General features: G+C 35.2%; 1 protein-coding gene across 1 annotated transcript in view; it reads right to left on the reverse strand.

The window, feature by feature from the left end:
* LOC132905648 (elongation of very long chain fatty acids protein AAEL008004-like) overlaps positions 1 to 15,593 on the reverse strand; it is a 37,644-nt gene extending 22,051 nt beyond the window's left edge. Inside the window, exons 1-2 of the mRNA XM_060957157.1 lie at positions 14,479 to 15,593; positions 2,371 to 2,443 (exon numbers count right to left, since the gene is read on the reverse strand). Coding sequence (XP_060813140.1) covers positions 2,371 to 2,431 — 61 coding nt within the window. The 5' untranslated portion in view covers positions 2,432 to 2,443; positions 14,479 to 15,593. The remainder of the gene's footprint in view (positions 1 to 2,370; positions 2,444 to 14,478) is intronic.
* Between the last annotated feature and the right edge of the window lie 1,070 nt (positions 15,594 to 16,663).

Below are 16,663 nucleotides of genomic sequence, written 5' to 3' on the forward strand. Positions count from 1 at the left end.
AAACGTGTTTAATTAACTTACTTAGAAATATGCTAGCTCACTTAAAAATCATTTATTTTATTCGAGTGTTTCGACAAGACACGTATGGAAATATTTAAAGAGCTCCTATAAAGATGGAAGTATAAGAGATGAAGTCTATTTCAAAGTAGAGTCGATAATGTTAAGGTATTTGCAGTAGCTGTGACGTTTAAAACTGAAGACAAATATTTTTGTCATGCGCGCACCGGGGCATGATCTTATCCTAACCGGTTTGTTTGACGCGATCCTCGTGGCTACACCGTTTAGCCGAATGAGCATCGTATGTAAATGCAAGAACGGATTCCAGTGGCACAACACAGCTTGGGTGTAATCAGGCAAGGGCGTCTCTTGGTCTACATGGGATACAATTAGCGGAAAACACGGCCTATTGGCTTGTCAGTATTAAATCGATAATCCACGTACCGTGTAGCATGGGAACATGAAAAGAGGACTGGTCAATTTGAGCCCCTTAACAGCTCGTAAGTCGTGTAACGGTTACATCGTCGTCCTCATGAATCAATTCACGAAGGCGTAGAAACCCGAGCTGTGCGACCGAGCAGCGCAACCGTCTAAATGAGCTTTCAACCCTCCTACTATATACGTATAGATTATACGTAATATACTCTTTTAGGACCTACGATCACCACCATCATCATCGTGGCGAAGCTTCATCTTTGCGTGACTTTCGATATTTCTCGAATATGCTTAGGGTAGGCTCTTCCCCCTCAAGAAGAACGTAAAGGATGCTTCATTCTGATATCGTTTAGAAACGAATACATATGTTCCAACTAATTGTTCTATTTAGATTATATACGATGAGACGAAGATGACGAAATAATCGTACTTTTATGACAAAATATTGGATATTCTCTAAGTATATGAATATTTTGCATGATTCGTAGGTAATACAGTACGTGAATTTTACGGAAGTGTCTAAATTAATGGTGAGTTAACGGGAATGTTTACTACCTTTTTATGCAATTATTAGACTATAAAACTAAATTACTTACTGAAAAATATGGCAATAATATGTTTTACTATTTATTATGCACGAATCGATATTATTGGATATATACATCGTTGTATTAACATCAGAAGTATCTATATCATTTTACAAGATCTTATCTAATCTGACCTGATCTTATCTAATGTGACCTCGTCAATTACAGAATCTAAAGATAAAGAGTCCTTAACAGAGCTAACAAAATTGCATATTGCCTTCCTAAAATCGATTTAATCGGTTCATAATATATGTACTATTTATGCATAACTGTGATGGCCACATACAATAAGATCATTGCACTTTGATTTAATGTGCATAATTTTATAATTAAAATACATCTTCTTAAAGATGCGCTCGTGTTCGGATACTTTTAAGCGGTAGTGTACAATCGTACGTCGCGTTTCAATCGCTTTATTTCATTCGTCGTGATGTAGACGACGTATTTCTTATAGTAAATAGTCAAATAAAAAAGATGTTACGGACAATCGTGGCCAGTTTCTTCTATCGATCGGAGAACAATCGTTATCCAAAACATTGTAATTCTCGTGGATGATAGAACAAAATCGTGCAAAGAAAGATTGTGGATAGGAGACGAGAATCTCAAAAAATCAAGAGGAACATTGCGTTCTTGTCTATTGAAAAAAGGTATGTCATGAGTGGAAAACGCTAACACGAATGGACGCCTTTCCCCTTCTTTTTTCTTTTCATTTGCCTAATAAAGAAGGCTTCAGACTTCAAAATGACATTCACCTGAATATGAATCTACTTAAAAATGTCAAATGGATCCGTAGGAAAATTGGGGACGAGTTTATTGACACACGTGCTGCCGTGAAGTTGGAGGTCATTTAAAAATTATGCGCGACAAATATGTCTCTTCTATAGTTATCGTGTCAATCCGCTCCTCTTTCTCTTGTCCTCGTTCGAATGATGTTCGATTTACGAAAGCAAATTATTCGACGCATTTGTTCGTTTTTGTCACTCGTGAAACGATTTGCGAGGGAACCTTGCATCACTCTATCAAAATTATTTTTATAATTTTTGTATCGAGTTTAGCTTCCTGTAATTGACGTATCATTTTAACGTGCAATTATGTGGCTCTTTGAATTGGTTAGTTACTCGGTTACGATCCCCTGAAATCGGGACGTCGCGTGTCATTGCGATCGGAAAGACTATTATGTATCACTCACAGCGACGAGCTCGCTGGTAAAAATGTTACCCTATTTACCTTGGTTGATCGTTTTTGGTTTTTAATACGATCGCGCAGGATTGACCCACTTAACGACCGATCGATGCTCCAATCTTTCATTACCGCCAATTTGCTTAATGTATTAAAATAAAAATTATCTTACCGGACTTGTTATCCATTAGATCCCTGTACCCGTGCACCAGATCCGTCACTATAGCTGTCATCTTGGCTCAAATCTGAAACCAGAACAAAGAGTTCATTATAAATACCACAGAATGGTGGTTTACAAAATCTCGTTAATAATTTTTTTCTTTTTCAATTTTCTGCTCTCCCAATTTCTTTCAATTTTCTTCGTCTACGAAAAGATGTTTATCGACAATATGCACCGTGATCGTTTGATAAATTATTCAGAAATCGAAAGATAAATAAAAATCCCGGTGGTAAATACTTTGAGATGAATCAAATGCAAGAACCAACAAACGAGCGTAAAAATTCCATTCGTTTTATGCAGACCGGTGATAAACTGGTTTTCGCAAAGGCACAAAGGCGCATCAATCGTTTGTACGGATTTTCCAACGCGTTTCCGGGTCGGCTTTCGAGAAAGTTGCATCGGCGGAACGATAAGTCGTCGCAACGATCGTTGGAATTTCCTGTGTGTCTTTATCCTCCTTTCTTATTCTTTCTGACGAAGATGAAAGAAAGAAGGAAAAAAACGTTATCGCGATTATGATTACTCAAGAAACATACTGTCGGTACACTGTAACGTCTGCTTCAAGATTAAAACGTCGAAAACCGTAGAACGGAGCGATTTAACGACCAGTTCGGTTACTTAACTTCCCTTTCTAACGTACTTTCATTGATTCCTCGTGAAATGAAATGTGACTACGACGAAAAAGCGGGACGATGACTGTGTCAATCGATCGATTACGGAAGAGATTAAGTGGATTAAATCGCGAGTATTAAAGCCCCTTCGAATTAATGCATACTCAATTATCTCTGGTTTGCACACCCAGAATCGGGTTATGGAATTTCACGATGAGGCGATGAGAACATCGACCGTTGATTGCGTTTTCACGAAATTGTCTGGCTTGCAAGTTTTTCATCGGTTTTGCCCGCTACAGGCTCGGATCCGGGGCACCGATAGAATGGCCGGTTAATTGAAAACGAAAGAAACGGCGTACAAATAACGGCGGATGGCACGGTGTCGATTATCGGACAAATATTTTATCGAGAAGAAAAAGCGCAGGGCGTAGTTTGATCAATCGTACGGTGCCACACGCCAGATAATACTATAACTATAACGCGCGTACTATCCAACCTTAGCGAAAATATCCGCGTTCGGATTCGTCACATTCATTTTAAAGTATAGTAGTATTATCTGGACTGTATTAATTTATAGCAATATAGAGTTGCTTGAGTCAAGCTGCCTTGTAATTCGCCAAATTTGGTTATGAACAATTTTTAAGCGATCTACATTTGAAAACAGACAATTTGACTCGTTATTAATGATATAATAAGCAGTAAAATTTATTGCAAGTTAGTCAATTAATAACACTTGTATTATACCAAGTTGATAATTTTATTATTATAAGATTGAACATATGTGTCCTTCATATGGGTTTAACTTTTTAAGTTAGATAATAATTCTTAAAGGCTTTGATAATTTTCTAATGATTTTTCAGGTTTTCCTACGATTTCGTATGTATTTTAATACTTATGAACGATTTTAATAGATATATTAATTTGTTAATTTGCATTGTAGTAATTTGTTTTTAACTTACTTATGCACAATAATGTACCTCTTTCTCCAACATATTATCTTTTATATACCAAAGGGTTCATTCCGTAAGTGAAGAAAGAAATAAAGAAATAAATGAACAGAATTTATCCTTCGTGCGACACGTCGACCGACTAAAAAATACTCGCTAACAGAATTGCTACGTTAAATACAAAGAATCGAGAGACTCGCCGCTTTTTTCTCCTAGAGTTATCGACTTTGCGAGGCCTCATTCTATCTGTGGCGTGAATTGGTTGCGGACCGTATAGCTCTGCTTCATTGTTTACATCGAGTGTGAACAATATAAAACGAAGAGCTGAATGAATAAAAATTAGAGATAGCTCGCGAAACCTGATTTTTAAATTCGCGAAACTTGGACGCAGAATCTTGTAAGGACTCAAATCTGTCGAATTTCACGATGCTTTCTCCACTTTTTCTGAGTATCTAATTCATCAGAAATTAAACTTTTCCAAAAAATCGAATTATTTTTTCTCAATATAAGTGGATCGATGAAATCATGGAAATTAAAGTTAACCTAAAATCTAGACAGAAATTCTAATGGATTATTAATAGGTAAATAAAAATATGTAAATTATCCTAGTTTTGAGAGTCGAATTATAAAAATAATACAAAGTTGCGAGCTTCAGGGGATGCTAAGTTTGCTAGATCGATTTCTTTGATTGATAGAATTGATTGTTGAAATCTAAGTAATCTATCTTCGATGAAATTTTGAACTGTGCATATATGCAATGGAAAATTTCATAGCCATCATAAACCGTAAACAGAGAAAACGCGTGCAAGTTGTAAATTAGAAAACATGTGATAGGAACAAAGTTAATGTATGCAGTGCTTCGTGGACACGATATTATAATCGTATTGTTTAGGAAGTTCTATGGAACTATTCTACATGGATTACGTTCGAACAATGAGTTTTCAGACATTTTAATATTAACTTTTTGTTATAATTATTTTCAATATATGGTAATTTACGAACAGTATTCGAACACCTATAGAATTGTTCATGTACATATGTAAATAATACATACCTTATTCAAAACAATTCGATTTTTTATTAGCACTGTAATGAGATCGGATTACCATGATTATATTCGTAAAATTAAAAACAATTGCTTGCTTGATTGAATATTGATAATCCTCGATATTCAACTCATTGTATATATTTTTAAGACTCATTATACGTTTCAGTTGTTTACACTATGTACTAAATGTTTACTAAATATACGTTGGCAGTAAATATTTTGCAATTTTTATACAAATTTTCAGATTGGCTTTAAATTTTACCAATATAATCATGAAAGTTGTGTCTCACTAAAATACCATTAAAATTTCTAACTGTTTTGCGTAATGTATACGATATATGCATAAAGATTTTCTTCGATAAATGTCCAAATACTTTACTGAATATCATATATTCTGGATAGATAATGAAAATTTGATTTCCAATGAATCTTTAAAGCGTTACATTTTACGTATTCGATTGCTTTTTTCCTTCTTGTTCGTGTGCATACTTATCTTGTCAACACACATGACTGTCTCGAACGTCTCAGCTGGTATAATTAGCACATAATTGGTATGACGTAACGAAACTGTTGATCCTTTGACGATATGTTTTTGTAAATCATCGATGAAAAAAGTTCTAATACGCAATTTTGTCGTTGCCAGAGTATTTAAACAACAAAGAAAGAAAAAAGTTGGAAAAAGTTTAATTCACACTATTATACTTATATATTATACTATTTGAAACTATTAGGGGGTATGTATTGGCTCGAATTATTTGAAGTTAGTCGACTACTATACATACGTACGCAAATATCCAAGTCAGCTCGATAAGACGAGCTTCGCTTGGCTTGAGTATCCATTGCAGAATAGTTCGTGATAATACGAGACATTATAGTTAATGTACGTATAACGTGGAATTTAGAAACCAGCAAGATTCACAACAAACGGTATCGAAGAATTTCGACTTCCATGATTCGATTATTAAGTCGCAGAAATTTCTCTTTCGTTCTTTCTCCATCGGTTACGGATGTTACATAAATACGGTAAGATTAGTAGGCATTCGAAAAGGAAAAAAGGAGTCTCGAAACTGTGGAATACAGGGGAAAAAGTGAGAAGGAGATAGTAGAGAAAAGTAGGCAGATGGAGTGAGAAATGACACACAGATAGAAAGAGATATAGAAACCTGTAAGTAGGCACAAGGTAGCGGCGAGAAAGTTACTAAACACATAGTTACGTCGTGTTGAGATCGATTACAGCAGATAACCAACGTAACCGCCGTCAGATCAAAACTCATAAACTGGTCTAGCGCGTGTTACGGTCAACTATAAATTCACCTCTTTTGTTCTCCTCTACAGCGATTACGTTCGCTATTTTACTCCAATAATAGCTCTGTTTCGTTCAGACAAACGTTGCTGATAGGTATAACACGTAATAAAATATTTATTTATAGCTGAGCGTTTCAGATACATATTATCCAGACATACAGTAGCTCACAAAAATATTTGAACACTTGCCATAAAAATCTTACGCCCATATTATGTATGTGTTATGAAAAATACTTTGAAAATGTATATAGAAATTACAAGATATTTATTGCAAATATATGTTTAGTAAAAAATTAGGGTGAATAGTCACGTTAAGTAATGCAATAACAAGTATTAAATACGGTTCTATTGAATATTAAGATTTATTAATATAACGGATAATTGACCGTTTAAATAATTCAAGGAAATATATAATTTTACTAAATATCTTGTAATTTCTACTATTTGTTTCAAACCTGATCAATATAATCATGATGTTCTAGTTCCATAATACTGCTAATTAAGTTTCAATATGTTTTGTATAATATGCAAAACATAAACATCCTAAAGAGTGTCTACAAGCGCTAGGATACTTACGTACACCTATGTAAAAATTGAAGGATTTAAGCAATAAGAAGGCAGCTCCAATAATTATATAGATTGTATGTATTGGAAGATCCTTATTACAGCAGTCCCTTCTGTCGGTGTTCTTCGCAAGAAAACGTTCTTACAACAATACAACAGCATTGGTTAAAAAATCATTGAAATGTATGAAGTACGGGCTTGTATTATACTCATTAAATTCAGAAAATATTGTTATATGTAAATCAAATATTCAGAATTCGCTCCTCTTTGTTTTGTTTCTAAACACCCTTTATTCGCTCGATAAAATTCTATCACTTCCATGTTATTAAACAATAATCACTCTACAAGATCTATTCAATAATAAATCTAATTACGGTATAAAATCATTATAGCGTCTTTATAAGCGTCTTTCAGTGGAATCGTCCGTCATCGTTCCGTTTCCTGAATAAACAATAATTAACCTTATAATGATGTAGTCGGCATACATTAAATCTAGTAGGAAAGTGGAAAAATGGAATTGTGTCAGACATGACTTAATTTCCTTAAAACTTTAGATCTTTATTCTCCAGACCAATAAAATAAATTTGACAAATTAGTGAAAGTATGAGAAAAGAATATTATTGGGTAGTTAGGAAAGAGTTCTACGAATATTGCCTCCTTTTCGTCACTCTCTTAAGATGATCAATATTTCGTAATGTTTCTACGTTACGCGACATACATTACCTTGAGGAGGACACGTATCGTACCAATTTCTCAGCGGCATTAAAGGACCCCCGGAATTGATTTAAAAGAAATCTCACGTGCCATTTCCATATGTATATATTGCGACTTATCTACTAATTAAATCGCTTACACGTAATAATAATAATTTACACGTAAAGACGCAATAATAGAAACAAATTAACGTGTTTTTATACGTGTCACAGAATATTATAATCGTGTATCGATGTTTGATCGATGCAAAGCAAAAAGTATTGACGCGTGTGCAATTTCTACGGTAATAAGTAAACATTCGATAACTGCTCAAAAATCGGGAACCAAATGTTGCAATGATGGAGATGTAGGAACGATTCTAATCCTCGAAACTGACACTTTAAACGTGCCGAATGCAAAAAAGAGAGTCTGAGCGTTCGGCAAATATTAAAGGCTCGCGATAAACTGAGGAAACTTTTATCAACATGTTTCTTACATTTTTCTGATTATAGTGATACCAAATACGATATAATTTGGAGCATATTTGCTTTCTTAATAAATGATAATTAAATATAATTCAAATTATATCGCATTTGGTCTCATTTTAATCTGAAGGATCTCACAAATACGCTAGTAAAAGATTAATTTTAAGAAAGTCAGAAATAGAAAAGTTTTGCTGTTGAATTGCTATCTAGGAGATACATTATCTGACATTGGATCATACAACACTACTCGATCGCAACGAACCGTCCAACTTCGTAGTACGCCAGGGGAATCTCTCCTCCCAAGATGGCTGTGCAATTATCGAATGTTTCCGTAGCTACGTGGTTTAAAAACAATCTCCGGGAAAGAGCTACTTCACTTAATGACAGTAATATGATTAGTGTTGAGCAAAATTTTATTCAAATAACAGATAGCAAATAAAAATAAACAGCTCTAGCATAGTATCCGGATTGCAAAATATTCGATTAAAATGACACTTTTTTCTTAATTAAGGGTTTTTAAGATCATCGAAGCCGAGATTGAGAATGCGACCAAACCGGTCGTTTTTCACGGAAATAAGGCGTACAAAATTTCGGTCAGTCCGTTGATGTGTAACGTATTTTGTTGATATGATTTTTGCTATTCTTAATCTACTGTATGGCTTACTCTGTACGCTTTTAGATCGCGAGTTTTGGTTTAGGTTTGAGGCACTTTTCATTTTCCAGCAGGTCAGACAAAGAGCAATAGGCGGTAAGAAAAATCTGACATTTGGAGCATTGGTATTGGCTATGCCATCACTTGTTTTGCAGCTTACTGCTTACCGTACTCTGTAGGATCATGGTCTTGCGCGGATTTCTAAAGTGAAGACATTCGTCGATCAAATGCTCATAATTTTTGCAACCGAAAATTCCTCCGGAAAGACATATCTAGTACAAAAATTTTGCAGTCCGGATACCTACTATACGAAATCTAAATAAAACTTTATTTGCCGCTAATGAATAGGTGTGCAATTGAATAATAATTTATTTTGATTAAATTGAATAAATGTTATATACAGTTAGTGTAAAAGGTATAGAATATTGTAAAACATCGCTTATTAACAAAATTTTAGCAAATAAATAAATAATATGTGCATATTCCTATAAGCCTGCAGATTTTCATTAATTAAATGGGGTATCTATATCCTCTGCGAAAATATTAACAAATATCTAAAAGAATGGCAAAAGTATATGTGTAATAAGTATTCGTATAGTTACAGTTTAATGGGAAAAGTTAGAGAAGAAATAACTAAGTTTAATCATTTTAATACTTAGTGGGGTTTCCTTTTGATTTTATGAATTGAATATGAATTTCCACAAGATCTACGCTCGCAAATTAATAGCATTATGCTTCGAATCGTTGAATCTTGCATCAGGATGAAATTGTTTTCGAAACCTATTTTTTTCTACACTTTAATGCAGACGAAGATGAAACAGCAACTGTACGAATACTTAGTACGCAGATATTTATTAATATTTTCACAACAGGAATAGATATCGCATTCTTTTTTCTCAATTATTCTGGGGACTTGTAAGAATATGTATATATTTTTTATCTTATAAAATTTTGTTAGTAAATGATGTTATATAATATTTTTGTTGAAGTTGAGTATTGTACGAATACTTTCTACACTGATTGTATATAAATATGTATGAGCTACATCGAAGATGCACATGGTACTGAACGTGTGATATATTTTCAAGTTTCATTGTTCAGTTATTGTAATATTGACTATTATAACCGATTTTTTTTTAGATGCCACGTTAGGAAGTTTGTTGTTTCTTGGTAAATTAATAGTAAGAATTGTACCTGTATATTTGTACAAAATTAGGTGAAAACAAGCAATTATTAGTATTATTATCCGAATAATTTGTTACGGATAACAAATAATTATCCACAAATAAGATATTTATCTAATACGAATTTATTTAGATAATTATCTTAGATAGATATTTATTAGAAATTCGAAATAATTCTAATAATGTTCTACTCTGGACAGGATCGCATAATAAAATTACCACCGATTGGTTGTTCAAAATTGATCACTAACAAAATCACTCAATCGGTGAAGAATTTATCGATGACTGTTCCCCGAAAGAAAAGACCGGTGTCGATGAAAATAGACCTCCATCGACTTGATCATGAAATTTTCTCCTCGAACGAGCGACTCTACGAAGAGAAACGCTGTTAACTGTTCGTTCTGTTAAACGACTGTCGCTTTTTACGGTATCGTATAATTTTTTTATACGTTATTATTATTTTATCGCTATTTAGCTGAGTAGACTAAAATGTCTAACAGCGATATTTGAATTTTATATCGTTTTTCATGTATCTCGCACATGTCAAACGAAATATGTAAATCACGGTGTATAAAAAATCCGTTTTTTATCGGTCGATCATTGATGTAATTATGAAAACAATATATAAATACTAAAAAAAAAAGACACTTGAAATACGATGACTGTTTGTTACGATCAAGTTCTTTTTGGAACACTTTCTTTTTTGTTCATCTAACGAATTCGTTAACATTTGAGATAGGACAGAACTTGTAGTACACATAGTGCAATTCAATTTAGGTTACGTCGATATTTATCTATCATATATAATATTTGAAGTTATTAAAGTATTATCAAATGCTTTACTAAACAACAAAGTCATCCAGGCAAATGATCTAATTATTTTGAGCGCGCAACATTGCATATAACAGATGGATGATTCATTTCTGAATAACAAATCGCAAATAGAAACGAACAAAACTTTCGTATATACATATTATATTTCTCTAAATTAACTCTGCTGTAATCCTCGAATTTTTATATGACGATCTTACTCCCATTTTAGCAGACGAGACACTTTTAATGTTCCAAGAAGACTAAAATGATATACGTACTAATAACGATTCTTCCATGTTTTGCTCAAACTCGAGATATACTTTTTAACGTTAGAAAAGTAAGACGCGGTTGCAGACGATCACAAGAATGCAGGATTAAATCATGAACTTGATTCAAAATCGTTCGATTAACATTACAAACTTCAATCTTTACAGATGGCGATTACAATGGAATTTAATAGTAAACATAATATCCTGATTGATATTATTCATTTTCCCTATAAGTGTCTAAATCTAAAAGACAATTGGCATGAGATCATGGAGGAGTTAAACAAAACCAAAATTATCATTGAACCAATGCAATCTTCGCGATGTACGCGTTTTTCTTCGAATTCGGAATGCACGATGACGGTTTTTACACGACTTTTACGAGCAAAATAACAAGTTCTCTCTCAGCGAGGAACGCGTGAAGCAGCCGCACTTTTTCACATCGCGTGTATAATTTATACAATCGTACATATCGTGACCAAGCTTGGTCATTCTGATATTGATCTTTCTTTTCTTTTCGTTCAACCGACGACCCTTGTACGAGAGTGAAACGCTTTCTCGTAATTCAGGGTGTGTTACGTAGTCATGCGAGTTCCACTTGCGTATGTCTTTTTCAGGATCGTCATCGCATCGCTACGATGTATCACGGATACAAATACATAAAAGCCGAGAGATAATCGAGATAACACCGGTATTGCGTGAATCATAATGTGGCTACTTGGTTACGTATAAAGTCTTATCGGATCTGTAGATTTTTCCGCCAATCATATTCGATGAGAAGGTGAAGAAAGAAAGATAAAGATACGATACGCGACCTTTGTCGGGGCAGTATACGCGAAAACTGAACATAGAGGTTAAGATAGGTTACTCGAGGAAAATAAGAGCATCGATATTAAGCTGCCACGTAAGATCTATCGATTTCTCGTTGAACACGAAGACATCGGACAATCTTCTCAACCGTCGGTTTTTCGCTTCTAAGATGCTTCTCCCACCCCGATGCGCGACTCTGTCTTCGTTGTCTCCTTCAGACATAAAGTAGGTCGGTCGTGTCGGCGAAGATGTAATTTCGTTCGGAATAAGAGGATACCGCTAAAAATTTAATTACCGTGGCAGAGGCGAGGCTGAGCAAGTTTTACGGTGACGCAAAAGAATAAAGCTGATCGTACGGAATTATCCAATTTGACGATGACGCGCAGTCGTTACGTAGCATCTGTCGAGGACAGAGAAAGTAATGCTGTCCGATGGAGTTGCTTAAATAGTGTTTACTTTCGGCCGAGCCTTCCCTGCGGATTTTTAGCGGATTGTTGTTCTGAGTTGCCTCGCTTCGCCTCGCACCATCAGATGCCTTTGTGTCATAAAACGATAATATGGAAACAATTTTTTGTTTTGATTGATCAGACGATTAAAATAGCGATTGCTGGCCGAACAGCGAATATGTATACTCCCCGTTACCGTAAACTTACTTATTTTGGGCAAAATGATTGTTAAAATGTGAATACAACTTCGTGCATTGATTTTATCCTTTATCCATAAGTTACTCAAACGAATTAGAATATGATGCGATTTCGTACTATGAATTAATATAAAATGTTGAAATTGTCTAATGTAAAAAGTACATATATCTTAACAATCGTTTTCTCCAAAGTAGACAAGTGTCCAGTGACTTTTGGATGAGGGTAAGTATGTTAGTTAAAGCAACGACAGTACTGCTACGTACTCATATAAGCCGAATGCCAAATGGCACTTGACGTGTCTCTACTAATTCTTGCGAATCCGTCGTAATCGTCCGACATAGAAGACAGAATTGCTTTCGCCATTGACTGGCCCCGATAATATTCTGATTTTTCTTCTTCGCGACGAAAGTCGATAGGAACCGAGTAACAGAAGAGTTAATTATCGCAACATTTCGACCGCACTCCGCCTTCCGAATACGTTTTAAGATGGTCTCTCAAGCGTTTCGTCGATACGATTCCTAGTTTGAAGGAGAATCTGGTTCGACGATGCATCGTAGAAGATTAACTGAATATTCCTTTTAAAGGTGAACAACTCCGACAATGGGAAGAAAGGCGAAAAGAATCGGAGGAGAAGTCGGAACTATTATTTACCGAGTCAGGCTGTTCTTTGGATTGAGTGGTCTTATAGGCTGTTGACACGATTCGATCCTCCGCCACCGTACATATTTGGAGATAGATGTTCGTTTTAAACAAAATATTCTCTTCGTTCACCATAATATTTCGTGTTTGAATCATAGTTCAATCAAGGTTGAAAAGATGTCGAAACATTCGCTGGTCGAGTTTTGCATTCGTAAATAACGCGATTGACAGACGTCATAAGAGGAACGAATTAGGAAGAACGAGAATGCAGTTTTGTCGGGCTTCCGGCCAGGGAACGACGAACGCAGTTGTAACCGGACACTACCGATAACGTCTCTTACTAAGTAACTTTCGATCTCTGTGTTTTTATATGGTTTTGCTATTAAGCAACGGAATTAAACACATTGCGTAAATTTTTAAGACGAAAGAGAAAGCGTTTGACGGAACGTTTGGTCTGTCTGCGAGCAATGAGAGCCAATTATACCGGAAATGAATGTAATGTCTGTGGTATTATCATTTTCAAACCTAACACGTTTGTCGGTCGTATGCGAAAGAATTATTAATTTCTCGTAGGCATAGAGCGGACCGGATATAACGGAATTCGAGGCAAACCGAGCCTAACCGACTCGAGTCGCCTGCCAAATCATCCGGAATACTATTTCAGCTATAGAGAAAAATACGATTCTCGTCGAGGAATCGACAAAGAATTTTATAACGTTGATTATTTCGAACCGCTGAATTGGTAAATTTGATCGAATTCGAAAGAGCGAACGTCAATCGAAATCTCGCGCGCTATCGACCAAGATATTCCACCGTACGTAAACACAATATGTAAATCAAGAATATAACGCATCTTTTTTGTTTATCTTCGTCACTTCTATCTGCAGAGTAGAATGCCAGATTCACATTGCACATTCGATGTTTACATAACAGAGGTTACATTCTTCAACACAAAGATTACGTTTGATATCGGTGATATCGTTAATCATCGAGAAAAATTGTCGTTCCGCAAAGAACGATGAATGTCATACGTGTTGTATGAGGAAGGGATTGGAGGTTAGGTTAAACCATCGAAACCACCGAGAAGTTCAAAATGGGTGATTTCATTTGAAATGTTTTACCGGGAAATGTATCAAGATCACAGTACGTAGATTATCGGGACGATTAAAGGGATACACGATGGTTTTCTCGTCGATCAATAATTATTGTACCCGTTGAAAAAAACGATGGTTATCATGTGGAACATATACATGAGTCGACGTGTCTCGTTTCGTTTTGTACGGAGCTCGAAATCGATCACGGGCTGTCCTAACCTTAAAAGCCGCGCCGGCACGCCTCAAACGTACAAAACCTAAATTTATTTAGAATCGAATCGTGTATGTCAAAAGATTACACCCACCTGCTTTTTGTCGTTGCTTTCCGTCTGTTTCTTCTTCGGTTATTTTTCTCTCCTTGTTACTAACGTCCCGTAGTACCGTGATTACCGGCTTTGCTGTTTCTCCAAGTTCTTACACTATCCGGTTTTCTTCTTCTCACCTAGCCGATGGTACATAAAATAAGCACGTTGGTGGTTTGTAGTCGTAGAGAAAAATGCGGAACTCGTCCTTATATCCTCGTGGAATGTGTAAGTCGATTGATGGTACTCCTTCCGTCTTTATATCAGTTTCGTGAATCGTATTGCAAAATGAAATGAAAGCTCGACTCGCTTCTCGCTGTTAGAAGCAAGCAAACACGAATAAAGATGATGACTGCTTGTCATCAGATTCCTTCATCGACGTGATTTTTATCCTCTCCGTCGCGAGCGCGTATCACGGAAGGAAAAAGGTGAAGAGGAAGAGAAGAACAGAGAGAGAGAGAGAGAGCGAGCGAGAGCGCGCGCGAGAGAGAGAGCGAGACAGACAGACAGACAAAGAGTGAGAGAGACAGAGAGGGAAATAGAAGCAGAAGGAGGAAGATAAAGAAATAAAGAGCGAGGGAAAAAGAGGAGGGATAACAGAATTATATCTCGACAAGAGTTTCCCGTGCACGCGGTCGCACTTGACTGACGGTACCTCGTTTCTTTTTGTACACTCTAACTGCCGGCCGTTTTCCGTTTACGCTACCTGCCACCTATCCACCTCGCTGTTGGTTACCGTCGCCCTACCCTCGTCCACGATGCTTCATTTTACCAGTCTTCCTCCCCCCCTTTTTTCCTTTCTTTCTTTCCGCCCTTTCTTTTTTCTTCCTTCTGTCTTTCTCTACAACTCTTGACCGACTCTTCGTAACCTGTCACTCTTCTGCGTGCTCGCATACGGATCTCCTACCTCGCCCTTTGCCAGATATCTTTATGACTCGTACTCGACGTAGCACACCGACCGTCAAAACCGAACAAAATAAACCGAGTCTCTTTAAAAATGATTAAAGGAAAAACCGATCGCGACAAAGATGAGGATGACAACGGGAACGACAACGAAGACGACGCGACGAAAACGATAGAAACGAGGGCCGCCGGGCCGACGACGAAAACCACTGCCGCCAACTTGCCATCTTGCGGATATTACTGTAAACGTTCGTGAATGGTTCTCAAACCGCGGATCTCTTACGTTATTTTTACTCAGATATTTTTCTATAAGACATAGTTTTTCAAGAGTTTTCTATCGTTATTTGTCATATCTATTGTGACTTTATTCAATAAACTTCAATATTTCAAAAAATTAATTCGTTTAATAAATTTAATTTTAATATAAGAATGATTGAGATATAACGATTAGATGATTATTTGTTACAATTATTAATTCTTTATGGAATATAAAGTTTTAAATTCTTCAAATTAGAATGGTTAAAGTATTGTTTGTGTCGTTGAAGATATTAGAGTGTGAAAATTATTTGGAAATAATTTATATATTAATATAATCGTTTAGAGATAACTGATAGGAAATCAAATGCGAAACTTGATCGAAGCACCAGTGAAGATGTGTAACGAATCAGGATGACTTTTTTACGCGGGAAACAACGTTAAAGTTTGGTCAGCTGCTTGACAAAGTTTCGCTCTCGTTTATTAATTTGTATGACTGTGAGTTATTGTTATATATTGTGTGTATACGTTATTTCAAATCAATTTTAATGACTACATTCATACATTTATAAAATATGTATTTGAAATCTAATGTGTGAAAAATACTAGTATCCTCTTATTATTCATTATTATGATTTTATCTTTGTTTTATTATCATATCACGATTATATTATTAAAAATTTCTATTATTATATTTTATATATTATATTTTTTATATTATTAATAATTATTTAAAATTTTGACAAATTGAAAGACTATAAATAAAAATATATTACACAATTCTATAATGCATGTATAATGTTACGAAATATTAATCTGTGTTAATTGATTTAAAATATTATTTTTAGTGATTAATAAACATTGCTCGCATCGAAAATCTGTGTGCGTCTGTGTAGCTTTATTTTCTTGGAAATTTCAGAAAAAAAAGTTAAATCTTTAAAGAGACATCTGTTATGAATTTATTTACATATATTTTTCATGTACTAACAAGTTCGATTATATCAGTGTCTTATTTTGTCATTCTGAAAAA

Source organism: Bombus pascuorum, chromosome 1 (genome assembly GCF_905332965.1).
Source record: "Bombus pascuorum chromosome 1, iyBomPasc1.1, whole genome shotgun sequence".
In the NCBI taxonomy this organism is placed as follows: domain Eukaryota; kingdom Metazoa; phylum Arthropoda; class Insecta; order Hymenoptera; family Apidae; genus Bombus; species Bombus pascuorum.